At 42.2% G+C, this 19,640-nt stretch overlaps 1 protein-coding gene across 2 annotated transcripts in view; it reads left to right on the forward strand.

Moving 5' to 3' along the window:
• ZFPM2 (zinc finger protein, FOG family member 2) overlaps positions 1 to 19,640 on the forward strand; it is a 444,211-nt gene that overhangs the window by 70,269 nt on the left and 354,302 nt on the right. For both annotated transcript variants that reach the window (XM_040433018.1, XM_040433019.1), the window contains exon 3: positions 11,757 to 11,858. In XM_040433018.1, coding sequence (XP_040288952.1) covers positions 11,757 to 11,858 — 102 coding nt within the window. The remainder of the gene's footprint in view (positions 1 to 11,756; positions 11,859 to 19,640) is intronic.

The following is a 19,640-nucleotide window of genomic DNA, read 5'->3' on the forward strand; positions in this document are numbered from 1 at the left end:
CTCCTATCTATCTATCTATCTATCTCATATCTATCTATCTATCTATCTATCTATCTATCTATTATCTATCTATCTCATATCTATCTGTCTGTCTATCTATCTATTATCTATTTATCTATCTATCTATCTATCTATCTATCTATCTATCTATCTATCTATCTCATATCTCTCTATCTATCTATCTATCTATCTATTATCTATCTATCTATCTATCTATCTCCTATCTATCTATCTATCTATCTCATATCTATCTCATCTATCGCCTGTATTACACAGGCCGATCCAGAAAGCAATTGGCGGAAGCGAAGCGTTCGCTCATTCATCGGTCAGTGTAATACAGCCCTATCTATCTCTGTCTTATCTATTTTATATCTATCTATATATCTATTATTTATCACTCTCTAATTTCTGTCTATTATCTATCTGTCTAAAAATTGCAAAAAGGCAGCACTCTCAGCAGGATAAAGTGAAAAAATTCAAACTTTATTCACCCATGTGGACAGTAAATAAACTTTGTATTTTTTTACTTTATCCTGCTGAGAGTACTGCCTTTTTGCATTTTTTGTATACTGGGCAATGGTCTAGTCCCCTAGGGCTTGCACCTCGTCTATTATTTGTTTCTGTTTGGTGCTGCCATCCCTGCCTTGGTCTATCAATCTATCTATCTATCTGGGGTGTAGCTACAGCGGGCGCAGAGGAAGCAGTCACCACCGGGCCCAGGAGCCTGAGGGGGCCCAAAGACCCTTGTGCCGCATAAGAAGACACTGGTATTATAGAAAGTACATGCAGGTCAAGTTACACCTCTGTCTGGAGGGAACGTTTTTTTTTAAAGAATTTGGCATGAGGGGGGTGCCTTTTAAATTTTTGCCTCGGCAGCACGAAGGCTATGGGCTACCCCTGACCACAAAGCACTGAGGGAAGAGGGGCCCAAGCTGAGCTCTTGCACCAGGGCCCCTGAGCCTTTAGCTTAGCCCCTGCTATCTATCTATCTATCTATCTATCTATCTCCTATCTATCTATCTAAAGAAGAAAAAAAAAGAAAAAAAAGGGGATGGCAGCACCGTCACAATGAAAATTAGAAAAAAGGGTGCACAGGCCCAGTGTGGATAAAAGCCAATCCAACGAAATATAGAAGATGAAAAATCTATCTATCTATCTATCTATCTATCTATCTATCTATCTATCTATCATCTATCTATCTATCTATCTATCTATCTATCTATCTATCTATCTATCTATCTCATATCTATCTATCTATCTCATATCTATCTATCTATCTATCTATCTATCTATCTATCTATCTATCTATCTATCTCATATCTATCTATCTATCTATCTATCTATCTATCTATCTATCTATCATCTATCTCCTATCTATCTATCTATCTATCTATCTATCCAATCTATACAATTACTGATGCAAAATACTGACCAAATACTGATTGTGTAAAAGAGACCTACGAAGTATGACTGTGCCATTCTAGTCTCATTGGAGTGAATACAATATTGCATTTCCCTCTCCATCCCTTCATCTCCAATGACATCACACAGTAGAATATTTGTATCTCCTGAAGGGTAAATATGGACCAAAACCTAATCATCATTAATATTTGTATTCCCTTTTCAACTTAAACTCCACATTTCGAGCTAATTGCTTATTTGTTACTATGGTTTAATTGAATTTATATCTCAGAGCAACATTAATTAATATCCTTTCACGACACAAGCCGCAGCGTACAAGGACCTGTAACCTTTTGTTTTACTTTTGCCATTTTGGAAACCTACATTAACAGATAACTCTTCGCTGCCGTATGGCTTTATTCTTGGTCCTTTCTTAGAGGATTATTCTGTCAATGGCAATTAATAGTCAGAATCAATTACATTATTAGGGATTTCCCTGTTTCTCCATAGAGGAAAGTTATTAGAGGGGCTCTGTCAGGTTTCTGTCTGGGCGTAGCAAATGATACAGGGGGAGACGCTGAGATCTGGGATATATAGATTTCTATGACTTGATTCAGTATTTCATGCAAAAAGCTGAATATAAGCTCCCTGGATTCATATAGTCATATAGAAGTCTGTGAGTCCTGCTTACCCCGCCCACATGGTCAGTGACAGCATACAAACACTGGAGATGCTGCCAATCACTGTATGTGGGCGGGGGAAGAAGGACTCACATGCTTCTTCTCTGGAAAGGGGGTTGTCCATAGGATAGACAATCAATATCAGATGAGTGGGGGAGGGGGGACAACTCTCGGCACCCACATCAGTCAGCTTTTTGAAGAGCTCTGGTGAGTGCTGTAGTCTTTTCATTGTTTACTACATATAGTACTGTACAATTTGTATTGGCTTTGTGTGGTGTCACATCATACTGCAGCTCTGTCCCATTTACATGCAGTACCACATGCAGCCACTGCAAACTGTATGGCACTGTGGAGCCGAACCTTCAAAAAGCTGATCGTTGGGATTCCAGGAGCCTAAGGATAGATCATTAATATCCCCAATCAATACCTTTATAGAGCTTTTTCCACACAAATACTGGATACTTACCCTACCTTTCTCTTATAGAGCTGCCTCATTGGCAGCTCCTAAAACGGGTGGACAGCCACATCAAGTTGACTTGACTCCTCATCAGGCTTCCGTGGTTATCTCCTCTCTGCAGCCCCTTTATATATCATATAGTTCAGGGTTTCTTAACTCCTGTCGTTGGAACCCACCTAACGGTCAAGATTTGAGAATATCCCACAAAATGAATACCTGTGGTAAGTCCTGATGCATTGACACTGCTCAATACTAAGGAAATCCTGAAAACATGACTGGTAGGTGGGTCCCGAGGACCAGAGTTGAGAAACCCTGATATAGACTGATGCATGATGATGATGCCAGGCCTGGCACCCTATTTAGAAAGGAAGAAACATGGTGGCATGCTCCTTGACATAACTTATGGCTGTGTCATACCTTACCTACCAGCTGTGTCATACCTTAGAACAATTTACTGCTTGGAGTAGGACGTAGGTGGTGGAAGCGTTGCAAACATGTGAGGACTTTTGTGATTTCCTTAAGAGGTATAAGTGACTAAGCTACTCTGTCTATTGCAAATATGTCATCTTGATTTGGCCTCTGTAATAAAATGTAATGTAAAAAATGGAAATCAGACATCATACAGTACATGACCATCTCTTTCTAACAAAGCTAGAACCAGCCCTGTACCTCACATGGATCCAGAGATCTCCCCATTCATTGCTCTGTTAGATTTAGATCAAGTTGACAGCTCAATGAACGTGTCTTTTCTTCCGCAACTCAGGGGCGTGTCTCAGCTCTCACTATCACAGCTCAGGAGGCGTGTCTCAGCTCTCCCTATCACAGCTCAGGGGCGTGTCTCAGCTCTCCCTATCACAGCTCAGGGGCGTGTCTCAGCTCTCCCTATCACAGCTCAGGAGGCAGTTGAAGGATAAAACTGAGCATGTGCGGCCTTCTCAGTCAAAGAAATAAGAAATGAAGTGGCGCTATACAGATACATTTTATTGAATAACTCAGTGGCTATACACAATTTTTAATTACATGCAATTACAAAAGTATCCAGATGCAGCTGCTGGTTTGAAAACTGTAGAATATTTTTTGTGGGACAACCCCTTTAAATGCTGCAATCGAGTAATATCTTCAAACAATGTCTACATTGCCCTGTGCCAAGTACAAATAGTAAAAGAGCATTATCAAATTCCCTTTAAGAAATCTCTTGCGGTAACGACATCATAAATGTCATATGTGATTTTTAACTGGAGAGATAAAATGCGACATGTTTATGGCGGTAGATAAGTATATTTATACAGTATCTTCCTTGTTATCTCCTCTAATTATTCCGGGTCTACCACAGTTCTGCATTTCATGAAATGTTTAACTTCAGCGTCATCTTTCGCTTGTCAACTTGTCTAATGTTTAGGCGCACTGTGACCCTAAAGGTAAAGCATTTATGAAAAGTTACGTCCATCTCAACCCAAGTGGTCGCCCTTCATGCTCTCTTGGATTAAATGAGCCTACTTGGAAGCCATGGCAATCTGATAAATTTGCTGGCATCAAAGGGCGGCAAGATATAAAGAGAAAAACTTACTAAAGAAGCATGTACATGTCTGAAAAAGAAAATATATACTTTATTGAGATCCAATTAAAAATCATTCCAATAAAAAAGGAAACTATGAAAAATAAGTCAAGATTTACCTATTAAAAATAGCGTATCAAATATAAATTCATAAATAAACATAGGCAGTGGCATACATAGAGAAGTAAGGGTCCCATAGCAAAGATCAAACCAGGCCCCCCACATAGAACAGAAATATTTCTGCCTAAATACTTTTTAATGACTCTTGGGTAGTGTTGATCGAGCACCAAAGTTCTCGGGTGCTCGAGTAGAACACTTTGGGATGCTCGGGTGCTCTACAGAGTCAATGGGAGAACCAGAGCATTAAACCGGGCACCCCCTGCTCTGAAGAGGGGAGGGTGTCTGGTTCACAGGAAAAGGTCAGAAATTGATGGAAACCCCACTGAAATGGTTCGGGAACAGCATGGGGAGGATGTCTGGATGCATCTTGGACTCCCAGATCGCTTCTGGGAACGATGATGTCCGAGTAGTACGCCAGTTTTACAGACTGACAATAATACGCAGAAAACCGAAGATAAAATTGATTTTAGAGGAAAAATTGTTAGGAAACATTCTTTCCTGTATATTTTCTTGTAATTAGCGTTAGTGCAAGTGCTGCCAAAAATTACAAGGAAGAGGCACTCCGATACAACCTGTATATCACATAAAGGAGGGCCTCATTCACATTGTGGTACAATTGTTCAGGTAGTGGGACTCCTACACTCATAAAGCCTATACACTAAGGGAAAGGGTTGCCAACACTAATTGCCGTTCCCCACCATCATCTTCTGACTGTGGATGCTCAAGAGTTTGGGAATCAGTGCACAAGATCTCCTCATGTCTTTCTTCAAGCGGGCTTGGCGAGAGGGCCAAATCAAGGAATGGCGATGAAAAGAGCTCCTCGGAAGATCCGAGTGTGGGATCACTTGTTTGCCAAGACTCTCCATGGTGGGAGGAAGGAGGATCAGGGTGAGGATTCTGTTGACCAGACTCTTGGCTACTGAGACAGGACTTTGTGGAAGACAGGGTGGTGCTTAACTGACTGGAAGCATTATCTGCTGCAATCCAACCGATCACCTGGTCAAACTAGTGTGACGTCGAGAGTGAATGTCACTGATATTTAGGATGGGCAAATGTTATACAGGAGATGTAGCGCAGGTAATGTCGCTGTCACCAGCGGCCAAACAATTGCGCGGAATTTCACAGCGCAAATGTAACAGAACAGATGCAGCAGAGGTTGTGTCAGCAGTGGCCAAACAATTGCACAAAATTTAGCGCAGGTTGCGCTAATAATATATATTGCAGCCAGATAAAACAATAGTCCTTAAAAGGACTTTTGGGTCTCTAACACCTTTCACCAGTAAACCCTGCCTAAAAAACAAACCAATTCCTGTCCCTACACTATCTGTCGTTCTGCTGCAGCTCTCCCTGACTAAGACTGAGCCGAACCTCGTGTCATCGGGTGCTATATAGCACCCGATGACGCGTTCCGGCCAGCCAATCACTGTAATGCCAGTAACCAACATGGCTACGGCATTACAGTGAGTGCCAGTACCTCCCCGCACGTGTGTGGAGGAGACTCGAGCATCACGCTCGAGCACACGGGGTGTTCGGCTGAACACCGCGATGTGCTGAGCATCGGGCTCAAGTAAAAAAGTGTTTGGCCAAGCATGCTCGCCCAACACTACTCTTGGGCCATTTTTCCACTTCTTCATTTGCTAAAAGTTGTTCCTTTAGAGCAGGGATCAACAACCTTCGGTACTCCAGCTGTTGTGAAACTACAATTCCCAGCATTCTCCATTCATTTCTAAGTGAGTTCTTACAAGAGCAGAGTAAGTATGCATGCTGGGAGTTGTAGTTTCACAACAGCTGGAGTGCCGGGGGTTGCCTACCCCTGCTTTAGAGGGTAGAGTCCTGACCAAGCTTTCAACTCCAGTAGTAGAGGAGATAATCCCAACTGAGACTGGGCCCCCTCTTGCCATGTGCCCTATAGCAGTCGCATGGTTTACTGCTATGGTAGTTACGCCTCTGCACATAGGTAAAAATACAAAAAGCTCATTCCAAAAAAGTTTAAGGGCATCTGTCAGCAGTTTTGTACCTATGACACTGGCTGACCTGTTACATGTGCGCTTGGCAGCTGAAGGCATCTGTGTTGGTCCCATGTTCATATGTGTCCGCATTGCTGTGAAAACTAATGTTTTATTATATGCAAATGAGCCTCTAGGAGCAACGGGGGCGTTGTCGTTACTCCCAGAGACTCACCCCCTCTGCTGCACCCTCTGCACTTTGATTAACAGGGTCAGGCAGTGTAAATAATCACGTCTGGCCCTGTCAATCAAAGTGTGTGTGGGGGGGGGGGGGGTGCAGCAGTTGGAGAGAGAGCAATATCAGTTTTTTGGCATGCATTTTACTCAAAAAAGGACAGGATACTTATTTTTTTTTCGCGGGACAGTTTTTAAAACCACAAGTGGAAAAATAGAGCTGTATGGTTTAATATCTGGATTCCCTATTGGAATCAATGGGGAAGTTCTGCATGCAGTTTTGTCCTGTATTTTTGGTGGGGAATCTTCCAAAAGCTGCACCCAAAATACTTAGTGTGAACCTAGCCTTAAAGGAGTTGTCTCACCTCAGACATTTGGGGGCATATCGCTAGTATATACCCCCAATGTCTGATAGGTTCAGGTCCCACCTCTGGGCCCGCACTAACACGTAGCCTGCAAAGTGAAGGAGGGTGCACCGTGCATGCTCGGCCACCCTTCATTCATTCCTATGGAAGCGCCGAAAATAGGTGAGCACTGGCTCGCCTATTTCCATCAGCCCCGTAGAAGTGAATGGAGCGGTGGCCGCGCTTGCGTGGTGCGCTTCTCATTCATTTTAGTGGAACGAGTGCGGTCAGCTATTTTCGGTGCTTCCATAGGAATGAAAGGGAGGGCCGCAGTGCACCTGCTCTCACTTTGTGGGCTCTGTTCGGAAGATAGGTGCGGGTCCAAGAGGTGGGACCGACATCTATCGCAGTCCAAACAGCAAGACGTGTTCAAGTCTATAGATGAGTAAAATATTCCCAATTCCAGAGCTACTAGCGATATGCCCCCGATGTCTGAAGTGAGACAACCCTTTTAAACGGATCAGTGAATAATTCCCGGGAACCCGTCCTCACATCTTCATCGCCGGCCATCTTCTTCCTTCCTCCTTATGTTAATTCTACTTTATTGCAAGTTTAGTCTAAACAAACAAATGAATGCACTTGGAAGAAAAGCCAATTTGACTTTGGATTTTACCTTGCTGTAGGAGACGTTTGTGCAAATCGCCTATAAGCTTATTGACCTGAATCTTTGACTCCTTGTTTCGCAGGATATGACTAGAATGAGGACACTGATAGATCGCTGATTAGAGCTGATTGAACACCCCCCTGTTAACGGCTTGCAGACCCCACCTGCAGGCTCCACATTATCTTTTCTGCCTAGGTTTGTTATTTTCCAGGTCCAGTACAACCCCCTCGATACTGAGATGTTAATTCAATGCGCTTTGCACAGCTGTAGTCAGTTAACAGGAAGACACAGTTTATACCAGTATACATCTTATATGTGCAGTAATATATAATAGCACGCTAAACAGAATAACAGAAAACAAAAAAAACTAAGCGGATCCTGTATCCATTATGTTCAGTTAGGGCTCGTTCACACAACTGTTGGTTTCTCGTGCCCGTGCTGTGAACCTCAAATTACGGTCCACAATGCACAGGCACCTTCCGCGGGGCAGGCGCATGGGGATCGCAGACCCATTGACTTGAATGGGTCCGCGATCCCGCCGTTCCACAAAAAGATAGAGCCTGTTCTATCTTTTTGCGGTGCAGAGGCACGGAACGGAACCCCAGAAAGCACTCCGTAGTGCTTCCGTAGTGTTCCGTTCCGTGCTTCCGTTCCGCATCTCCGGATTTGCGGACCCATTGAACTGAATGTGTCCGCATCCGTGATGCGGAATGACAACGGAACGGAGCCTGTGCAATGCGGATCCGCAAATGCGGTCCACAATACGGGAACGGGACACCAACGGCAACGCAACGCAAATGGCATCCATTTTAGCCATTTCCATCTGAGATCCGTTACTTTAGACGTAAATAAAATACTTTGTGTAGGACTTTTTTCCGTCTAAAATAACGGATCTCAGATGGAAATGGCTAAAACGGATGCAAAATGTGTTGATGTTTTTTCCTGTCATTCTGACGGATCAGAAGAACAGAAAACAAAACGACCATGTGAACCCGGCCTAAACCACGCCACTGACAGATGCACCAAAAGTGGCGGAGATTGTTTCAAATCTATCAAAATGTGACATACCGTAATGTGGTACGTGACATAATGAATTTGGTATCACTTTGTGGACATGTTGGCAGTTTTCCTTAGACCAGCTTGTGGCTAGGGTACTCAGAAATTATGGCTTCATTCACACTGAGTTTTTTGCTGGCAAACTTTGGCGCTGATGCTGCACCAAATAAAATGTCACCAGCAGCACTGAATCTGTCTCCCTCTGTTGTCAATTGGAGGGCACGCTGCACTTCATGCGGCCATGGTTTATAGCCATGACCACACCAAGGAAGCACATGTCCTATCTTGGCGTAGTGTCCAGACGGACGCCACTGGAAACCTTGGTGGGTGTCTACTCATGGTTTATCTGAATTCAATGAGGCTAAATCGGGAGCGGATTTGTAGCATTCAGATTGAAAAACATTTGCAAAATCCACTGTGTGAACTAAGCCTTAAGAGGTTTCCCTAAACTTAGATATTGATGACCTAGCCTCAGGATAAATCATCAATATGGGATCAGCTGTTTTGCGCATCTGCTGGTGCCAGAACTATCCAGTGCAGAGAAGGCTCCGTCCAATGTATAGATTCTAGCTCGTGTAGAGTATACTGCTCCTCAGCTCCCATTTACCTAAATAAAAGCTGAGCAGCAGTACCCCAGCATGGTCACTACACAGTGGACGGGGTCTTCTGCTTCCAACTCCAAACACTGTGTAGTTTCTGGAGCTGTTGGCTGACCAAAACAGCTGATCATCATGACCCGCCAATCTGATACTGATGACCTATCCGGAGGATAGGCCATTAACATCTAAGTAATGGAGACCCCTTTAAAATTTTGACTATTGTATATTTTTGGGGATTTTTTTTTTTATACCAAGTTGTAGACAAATTGTTGTTTCCTGCATCTTCATACATTTAGTATTGTAGTAAAAATATTAGAGATCCATAATATGGTACCCATGGAATTCAACAAGGCCATACAGTACATCTACGTGCCTCCGTTTTTTGTTTTTTTTTAAGTTGTGAGATGTTGTGAGATGTTCCAGTGGGTTCTTCTAGGAAAGGAGTGTCTCATTATATAGTAGCACACACAGTGTCTACAGGTCCAAAATAAGAATCCATAGGTGCTTCACTGGCCACCATTTATGGTCCATGCACTTGGCTTTTTGGACAGGTTGAGAAACATCCTTTGTACACCATTATGGCAGCTTCTGTCCTCCTTTGTTCAGATCTGTTCTATTATAAATTGTAATGAGTTCGGAGTGGCCCTGCCAGCAATTTAATTAATAGAGATGTATGGGCAACTTAATTGCTTATCCCAAAGTTTTCATCCACTGAACAAATTCGCGCTCGACTCGTTTTCATTTCTGCCAGCGACAAGATGCCAGCACGGACCTGTGGTTTTATAGGCCAAAGAAAATGGTTAACCCCCTCCCTAAAGCTCCGTTATGTCTCAGTACCTGAATGAAGTGTCCCTCTCACACCGGTACATTTACTTTCCCTGCCTTCATCTTCTCCACCCAGTAGAATAATATCCAGGCTTGGATTCTGAATCCATTTGTTTAATGCTTCTTGAAGGAAATTAAGTAATATAAGAGAAGAACGCACATAATAAAAATAAGATCACAAGAGGATTGGAGGAGTGTGTACACAAAAGAAGAAATGTTTGCTAGACTTTTAAACAAAGGATTAACGTGTCCAGAACAAATCAGATCGAAACGCGTGGTTATTATACTCCTTCCATTTAGAAGCAGAACGGCTGGTGGATATCTCATATTATTATACTGTATATTGGATTTCAAGTGTTGCACTTTGAAACATTTCATGTCTTTATATATAGTATGTATATAAAGTATGTGCATATCTACATGTCTGTGTACACAGATATACAATGCATTTGGGAAGTCTTCAGACCCTTTGACTTTTTTCACGTTTTGTTATGTTGCAGCCTGATGCTAAAAAAAATAATAATAATAATCCCCACATCATTCTGCACTCAATACACAATAATGAGAAAGTGAAAAAATAATTTTAGAATTTTTTTTTTCAGATTTATTAAAAAGGAAAAACTAAAATCTTTCATGGACATAAATATTCAAACCCTTTATTAGCAGACTTGAAATTTACCACTGTGGGCCTCCCATTTATCCTGATCATCTTTTAGATGTGGTAAATTCAGTTTACTGGACGTCATTTGGAAAGACACAGCCCTGTCTACATAAGATCTCACAGCTGACATTGTATATCAGAGCAAAAACCAAGCCATGAGGATGAAAGAACTGCCTGTAGAGCTCAGATATAGGATGTGTGTAGACACAGATCTGGAGAAGGGTACAAAAAATTTCTATTGCACTAAAAGTTTCCAAGAGCACAGTGACCTCCATAATTCTTAAATGTTCCAAAGTCATTTGGAACAACCAGGACTCCTCCTAGAGGTGGCCGCCCCACCAAACAAATTAGTTGGGGGAGAAGGGCCTGGGTAAGAGAGGTGACCAAGAATCCAATTGTCACTTTGGCTGAGCTCCAGAGATACTGTGTGCAGATGGGGGAAACTTCCAGAAGGTCATCCATCACTGCAGACGGTGAGAAACAAGATTCTTTAGTCTAATGAAAGCAAGATGTAACTTTTTGGCCTTAATTCTAAGCGTCATTTTTGGATAAAAAGCAGAGACTGGTCAGGGTTGAGGGAAAGCTGAATGGAGCAAAGTACAGAGGTATTCTTAAGGGAAACCTGATCCAGAAAGCTATGGACCTCAGACTGGGCCAAAGGTTCACCTTTCAACAAGGCAATGACACTAAGCACACAGCCAGGTCCATACAGGAGTGGCTTAGGGACAACTTTGTGAATGTTCTTGAGTGGCCTAGTCAGAGGCCTGACTTGAACCCAATGAAACATCTCTGGAGAGTCCTGAAAATGGCTGTCCAACGACAGTCCCCATGAAACCCACAGAGCTTGAGAGGATCTGCAGAGAAGAATGGCCCAATCCAGGTGTGCAAATCTTGTGGCATCATATCCAAGAAGACTGGATGGTGTAATTGCTGTCAAAGGGTCTTCAACTAAGTTCTGAGTAAAGGGTCTGAATACTTATGTCAATGCAAGATTTAAGCTTGTCTATTTCAATAAAATTGCCAAGATTTCTAACATTCTGTTCTCAATTTTCTCATTATAAGATATTGAGTGCAGATTGATGGGAAAACTATATTTTTTTTATTATTTTAGAACAAGGCCTCAGCATAACAAAAAGTGACTTTCCGAATGCATTGAATATGATATGTGACTCTTCACTTGTATTAAATCTTGCCCTCGTGTATTTGATTTTTAGCAGATGAAGAGGGCAGTCATGAAGCAGCAGAGTTGGATGGTGAGGCTCTGTCAGACAAAACTTTACAAACCGGGACAGTCGCTGATGGCTGGGATGGACCAGGTAGGAGGAAATACAATATTATAACATATTACATGTTACTTGTGTGTACCTTGCTAATCCAGTGGCGGTAGGGAGATGCTAGGAGTTTGTAGTTTTACAAAGGTGGAGAAGAACACATTGGGGACCACTGTTCTAATCAATGGTAATACATATTAATCTCAGTTCATATATTGGTTATCTTACATGTATGTTTTTGTACTTATATTGAGTTGTCGACTTTTTGCATCTGCTGTGGTGTGCTTACGTCTTCATACACAGTCTACAACGCCTTTCAGTACTTTGCAAACACCTACAGTAGACCTACGGTATATGCTTTTCTTCCAATTGAAGTCAATGGGAGATGAAAGGACAATGTATCAAATGCAAAGGTTGACATTTGCATATGTCAAATATGTATATTTTTGTGACTGTATATAGGAAATAAACATGATGATGTCACAAAGTCGTAGCTCCTCATGCCATGTCACTCAAAACTGGTGCCAGGATGTATTCATTTTTTTAAGTGAAGAATGGAGACAAATGTATAAAAATAAAAATAAATTTATACATTTGAAGTATACACTGGAAAACGTCGGCGTATTGCGAAGGGCGAACACACCGTCGCCAATGTTTTGCATATACAGTACAGACCAAAAGTTTGGACACACCTTCTCATTCAAAGAGTTTTCTTTATTTTCATGACTATGAAAATTGTAGATTCACACTGAAGGCATCAAAACTATGAATTAACACATGTGGAATTATATACATAACAAACAAGTGTGAAACAACAGAAAATATGTCATATTCTAGGTTCTTCAAAGTAGCCACCTTTTGCTTTGATTACTGCTTTGCACACTCTTGGCACTCTCTTGATGAGCTTCAAGAGGTAGTCCTCTGAAATGGTTTTCACTTCACAGGTGTGCCCTGTCAGGTTTAATAAGTGGGATTTCTTGCCTTATAAATGGGGTTGGGACCATCAGTGGCATTGAGGAGAAGTCAGGTGGATACACAGCTAATAGTCCTACTGAATAGACTGTTGGAATTTGTATTATGGCAAGAAAAAAGCAGCTAAGTAAAGAAAAACGAGTGGCCATCATTACTTTAAGAAATGAAGGTCAGTCAGTCAGCCGAAAAATTGGGAAAACTTTGAAAGTAAGGGCTATTTGACCATGAAGGAGAGTGATGGGGTGCTGCGCCAGATGACCTGGCCTCCACAGTCACCGGACCTGAACCTAATCGAGATGGTTTGGGGTGAGCTGGACCGCAGAGTTAAAGCAAAAGGGCCAACAAGTGCTAAGCATCTCTGGGAACCCCTTCAAGACTGTTGGAAGACCATTTCAGGGGTCTACCTCTTGAAGCTCATCAAGAGAATGCCAAGAGTGTGCGAAGCAGTAATCAAAGCAAAAGGTGGCTACTTTGAAGAACCTAGAATATGACATATTTTCAGTTGTTTCACACTTGTTTGTTATGTATATAATTCCACATGTGTTAATTCATAGTTTTGATGCCTTCATAGTACTGAAAATAAGGAAAACTCTTTGAATGAGAAGGTGTGTCCAAACTTTTGGTCTGTACTGTATATGTCAAGGGATGTGCCCACTGTATGCAAAAAAGGAAAAGTGAACACAGCATCATCATGTTCTGATGTTTTGTATCAATGATGCATTTTGAGGTAGAATATGCAGTTTTTCCCTCTGATCCAGGGATGATAGGACATCATGTAGGACTTATGGCTACTAAAACCCATCCGGCAGTACATCCTGGTGCACATATGGTTGTCTTATTCAACAGTCTAGGTGCTGGAGATCTCAACTTAAAGAGGTTATCCATCTTTTTTTAATCTTTTTCTAACCCAGGACAACCCCTTTAATGGTCTCAAGAGCCTACTGATATAATGGTGCAGTATGTCGGGCTGTGCGGCCATTTTTTTACTCCCCATCCTTTGCTCTTGCTCCGCCTACAGGCATGGCTAGGTGAAGTAATTAGTCTGTGGAGTTTACTGGTATGCCAATGTGATTCTTTAGAAATATACAATGCTGTGGAGGTATTTAAAGGGGTTGTCCATTTTGAACAAAAAACCTTGGAAAGGTCCCCCGATGTGTTGGAAAGTTCCCCTGATTAACTGAGCATAGGGTGTCCCAATGCTGGGACCATAATAATCAACTGTTCTCTGTGGAGGCACCTTGCAGCAAGGGTTACGTTTCCTTGCAGTGCCACCACAGGGGAAATGAGGCCTTACACAGTTCTCATCGAAACTAATGGGTTTCCCATGTAATGCACAGACACACCAGGTCCTCCAGAATAAGAGGTGCTCAGCGTAGCTGCTCCCTGGTCTGATTAAAAGATGAGAGCCCTCAGCATGAGACTTCCCTCTATAAACCCAGGAGGGCATATGGAGATGGCCTTTCTACACTGGAAAATTCCCTTAAAGAACAGAGTTTTCATCATCCATATATCCATGTGCATTGCCTTTAGGTATACATATTGTAGGCTGCTATACTGTACCTCTAAATTCAGCAGGATAGATGGGTTGGTATGCCGGATGGTATCCTAGCATCCCTCTATTCCTCTTCCCCATTAGATCATCATTCACTGAGATATTTTTACTGTCCCAAATTATTTTTCTTTTCATCGCCATGTTCTGTCCTCTATAACTTTTTATAGTTATGTCTACGGAGTTGTATGAGAGCTCATTTTTAGCGGTGCGATTTGTGGTTTTCAGTTATACCATTTTGGAGTATGTGTGACTGTTTGATATTTTTTTTATTACGGTAAATTTTTTTTGGAGGTGAAGCCACAAAAAATGGCAAATCGGTCATTTTGATTTTTTCTTTCCAGTTATGGCATTCACCGTATGGGATAAATTCATTTATATTTTATTAGTAGGGGTATTTGGGACAAAGTAATGCCTATGATATTTATTTTTTATTATTTTTTATTTTTTTATATTTTTTAAAACTTTTTTCTTTTTTACTTTTTCAGTCACCCTAGGTGACTTTAATGAGTAATTGTTAGTTTGCTTGTCCCACAGACTGCAGTGATTTACCATTGCAGTCTATAGGAGATTCTGTGCATTCCTATGGAGTCCTGACACCTGTAGGCCTCCAAAGTAACTACTTTTGTTGCAGCCTGGGATTCTTCGGCGGGACCAACCCTATCACAGAGAAGGAACAGCTTCCCAAATCACCTCGTAGGGAGGCCGTTCAGACCCCAGGAGGGCACTGCTCCCAAGGAAAGCTACCTTAGATGCTGTGGTCACAACTGACCATGGAATCTCAGGGTGTTAAATGTCTGTGATCGGTATTATTGCTGATTGTAGACATTGGTTGTCTGCTGTATAAAAGCGAGCCCGATTTATAAAGGTTCTACCATCGACATACAGTGTGTATAGTAGTACGATGGTAGGAAAATGGTTAATTGGGCAGTGAATTACCAGTATAATCTCGAATTTTATCAGATAGCCACCATTATTTTGCAGCTACAATCCATCTTTAGATACATCTGATGCAGCGAGTCATTATTTAGCGCTTGCTATATGACCCCTTTCATGAGCAGAGTGTTTTAAAAAAAAATATTAATGAGTTTTCTCCTTTCCAACTTAGTGGGGGCGATAAAAGCTGTGCTTCCCATACTGCTCACTTGCTTTCTTAATGAATCTGAAAAGTCATGATTTTCCGCAACATTTCCAAAACGAGGGAAATTATTTTAAGGCATGAAACATCCCGAGCCCGCGCCAGCTCCTGAAGGATCCATTACAGAGGTCACGTTCGTCAGCAGATGTTAGTTCTCTTCTTCATGCATGGTCCTGCAGGAGGGAAGGTAGGACCACGTCCATGCATTTTTAAACACACAGGATTTCTCCCGCAAAAAAAAGAAAAGTATACGCACCTCGAAGAACCCCTGCCGCTCCTCTTCCGAGGATGTCCACCCCCTGACATTCTCTACTTCCTGCAGCAGCGATGATATCTCAACAGTGGGGCACTGCAGCGGTCACAAAAGTCACTGCAGCCAGTGGTCACACGTCCCTGTGTCAGGACAGCAGGGAACGGGTATCCTCAGGAGAGGCGGGAAATCTTTGAGTTAAGAGTTTTTTTTTTTGTTATTTTAATACCACTGAGACATTTTCTATATATTTTTCCCCTGGAAAACACCTTTAATTGCTTTCCATGAAAATTAAATTTATGGATATTTCAAGCTATCTCGAAGCTGTCTCATTTCTAACATGCGCAGTCTTAGGCTTAGTTTACACGAACGTATGGCTTTTATAGTCTTTTGCGGTCCTTTTTTCACAGATCCGTTGTTCCGTTTTTGAGTTCCGTTGTGTTTCCGTTTCCTTTCCGTTTTTCTGTTCTGTTTTTCCGTATGCCATGTACAGTATACAGTAATTACATATAAAAAATTGGGCTGGGCATAACATTTTCAATAGATGGTTCAGCAAAAACGGAACGGATACGGAAGACATACGGATGCATTTCCGTATGTATTCTGTTTTTTTTTGCGGACCCATTGACTTGAATGGAGCCACAGAACGTGATTTGCGAGCAATAATAGGACATGTTCTATCTTTCAACGGAACGGAAAAACGGAAATATGGAAACGGAATGCATACGGAACACATTCTGTTTTTAATGCGGAAGCATTGAAATGAATGGTTCCGTATACGGACCGTATACGGAACACAAAAAAAACGGCCCGTACACTCGCAAAAAAAACTTTCATGTGAACTAGGCCTCATATAGTTTTCTATAGGGTGTAGTGCTATAATGGTTATGGTTGATTGTCAGGCCAGAAGTTTAATGGGCAGGTCATACAAAGCGCATAACTCGGCAGGGGGTGAGATAAAGCCCCTCACAGGGCTCGGAGACCAAGGGGAGGATATATCAAAGTGGTTTAAAGGGAAACTGGCTTAGTTGCCCATAGCATCCAATCAGATGCCGCCTTTTATTTACTCAAGGAGCTCTGAAAAATGAAAGGTGGAATCTGATTGGTTGCTAGGGCAACTAAGCCAGTTTTCCTTTGCACCAGTTGGGAATCTACAGCTCCCAGTATGCCCTGACTGCCGCAGGCTGTCACACCATGCTGGGAGTTGTAGTTTCACAACAGCTGGAGAGCTGCAGGTCGAAGACCGCTGCTCTGAAAGAGTTCAGGTGTCATCAGGAGTCTATGATTCAGATCCACATCAGATGTGTATTTTGCAGTGGATTTGTCGCAGAGGTCAAATTTGTGGCACATCCTCGATATTAGTGTGCATTCACACGACTGTATGTATTTCACAGTCCGCAAAACGCAGATTGGGAAAAAATACGGATGGTGTCCATGTTGCATCCATTTTCTTTTGCTGACCCATTGTAACTATGTCTATTCTTGTCCACAGCAAGGACAAGAATAGGACATGTTCTGTCTTTTTTGTGGGACCGCGGAACGGACATACAGATGCGGAGAGGACGCAGTTCACATTTTTTGCGTCACCATTCAAATGAATAGGCCCACAAAAAATGTGAATTGGATGCGGAGCAAAAATACGGTCGTGTGAATGGGGCCTAAAAGACATGCTTTGGGGTGAAAATTTGCAGCAGTGCATGGGTTTTGCCTCTTATTGTACTGTGGATTTAATGCCAAAAATGCAACAGAGCTGCCGCATCTGAACATGACCTAAGAAGAAAGGCGGGAGGGGTGTTTTGAACCTGCCTAAAAAGAAAAACTAGCTTTGTTGCCTATAGCAACCAATCATAGCATAGCTTTCAATTCATATTCTGCTATGGTGAAATAGCCAGTTTTCCTTTTACATAAATCTGCCCCATTGAGTTAATTTAGGGCTAGAACTAGTGTGGATACAGACAGGAGCGCCTTTGGATGCATGCCTCATTTATTAAAACTGTTTAAAAGATTATCTACCTTTATTCTACCTAGCAACAGATGAACCAATCAGAGTCCAGCTTTCATGTTTTCCAACCAATTCAAGAAATGAAAGCCGCACTGTGATTGGTTGCTATGGACAACAGTGCAAGTTTTCATAAAAAAGGCCCATATTGAGAGGGATGTCTCCTCACAACAACCTATTTTCAGGTTGAATTAAGCTTATCACAGCTAGATGTTAATGCCAGGGGCAGCTTTGGCTGACATTGATGTCGTCATGTGCCCTAGGCCGAAAGATGCTGTTAGCAGCAACTCTCTGATCTGTCTAACAGAGGTGGCCTATGATATGAATATTCCCTATTAGAGAACCCCTTTAAGACGCTAACCTGTAAATTATATGTAGTCAGAAATATACATGGTGTAAAGTAGAACTGGCTTAGTGCCCAAGGCAACCAATCAGATTCCACCTTTCATCTTCCAAAGAAGCTGTGAAAAATTAAAGGTGGAATCTGATTGGTTGCTATGGGCAACTAAGCCAGTTCTACTTTACACCAGTTTGATAAATGACCCCAATGTTGTGTGTATATATATATGTATATATATATATATACACACACAGACAGGCTTTTACACCTTGATGTACAACATAAGGTGCCCATACACCTTCAATAGCTGAAAGAGGACAACCATCCTCCCAGCTCCCCCATAGACATACATGTTCGGCTCAGCCGAGTAGGCCTTTTCAACAAAATGAGGGGAGAAAGTCGCTGCCAGATAACTCTGATTTCTCATCTAGAGAAAACAATGGAATTGGGCATAGAAATTTAACATGCCCAATCCGTCTATCCCTTGACATCATCTGTCAAGGGCGAGCATCGAAATTCCCAAATTAGAAACTCAACATTCCCAATCCTTCTATCCTTCTACCCTCAACATCATCTGTCAAGGGAGAGTCAGGAGCAGAGTGGCCAATTGTCTAGAAATTTCTGGACAGTTCGTAAAAATAGGTCACTTTTTTTCCTGTGTCCATAATTTTGTTGAGGCTGGTGGCACTTGACTAGATTATTTTGCTGGTAATTGTCATCATTTTACAGCTCACAGTAAATGCTGTAATGAGGTCTTACCAGTATACTGAGCTGTAGACATGGATGACTTATGTTTCTTATTCATTATGGTTGTCCGTGATTTTGGGATAAGTTGTCCAGAAAAAAAGTATAATTCTGGTTGGAAACTCTGTTCAGGAGCTCACCAAACACATTAGAAACTCAAAATCGCCAATCCTTCTATCCCTCAACATCATTAGTCATGGGGGAGTCATGAAGTTCCCAAACACATTAGCTACTCAACATGCCCAATCCTCCTATCCCCCAACATCATCTGTCAAGGGAGAGTCAGGATCTCACCAAACACATTACAAACTCAACATGTCCTATCCTATCATCCCCCAACATCATCTGTCAAGGGAGAGTCAGGAGCTCACCAAACACATTAGAAATTCAACATGCCCGATCCTTCTATCCTTCTAGCCCCCAACATCATGTGTCAAAATAGAGTCATGAGCTTCCCATACCATCGGTATCTCCAAAAATGGATTGAACGTTAATGTATATAGGGGCCTTCAAGAGGTTATCCAACCTTGGAGCCCACAACCCCTGTGCGCCTGAATATAAACCCCCCCACTCAGCCGTCCGCGACCCCAGCCACTTCCAGTCCCCACAGGACCAGCAATTGGCTTGGTCCCATGACCACTGCAGCCAGTCACAGCCCTCTACCGTCACAGTGGCTTGAACGGTACATCAATGCTGTGATTGGCTGCAGAAGTCACAGGACCAAGGCGCTTCGTGAATAGAGCAGTGACGGGAGAAGGGACAGTTAAGTGGGGTTTTTCTGTTCAGGGCACAAATTAGGAAGGAGCCTGGATTCTCGGTTCCAAGGCCAGACAAG

This window comes from Bufo bufo, chromosome 5, assembly GCF_905171765.1.
Source record: "Bufo bufo chromosome 5, aBufBuf1.1, whole genome shotgun sequence".
In the NCBI taxonomy this organism is placed as follows: domain Eukaryota; kingdom Metazoa; phylum Chordata; class Amphibia; order Anura; family Bufonidae; genus Bufo; species Bufo bufo.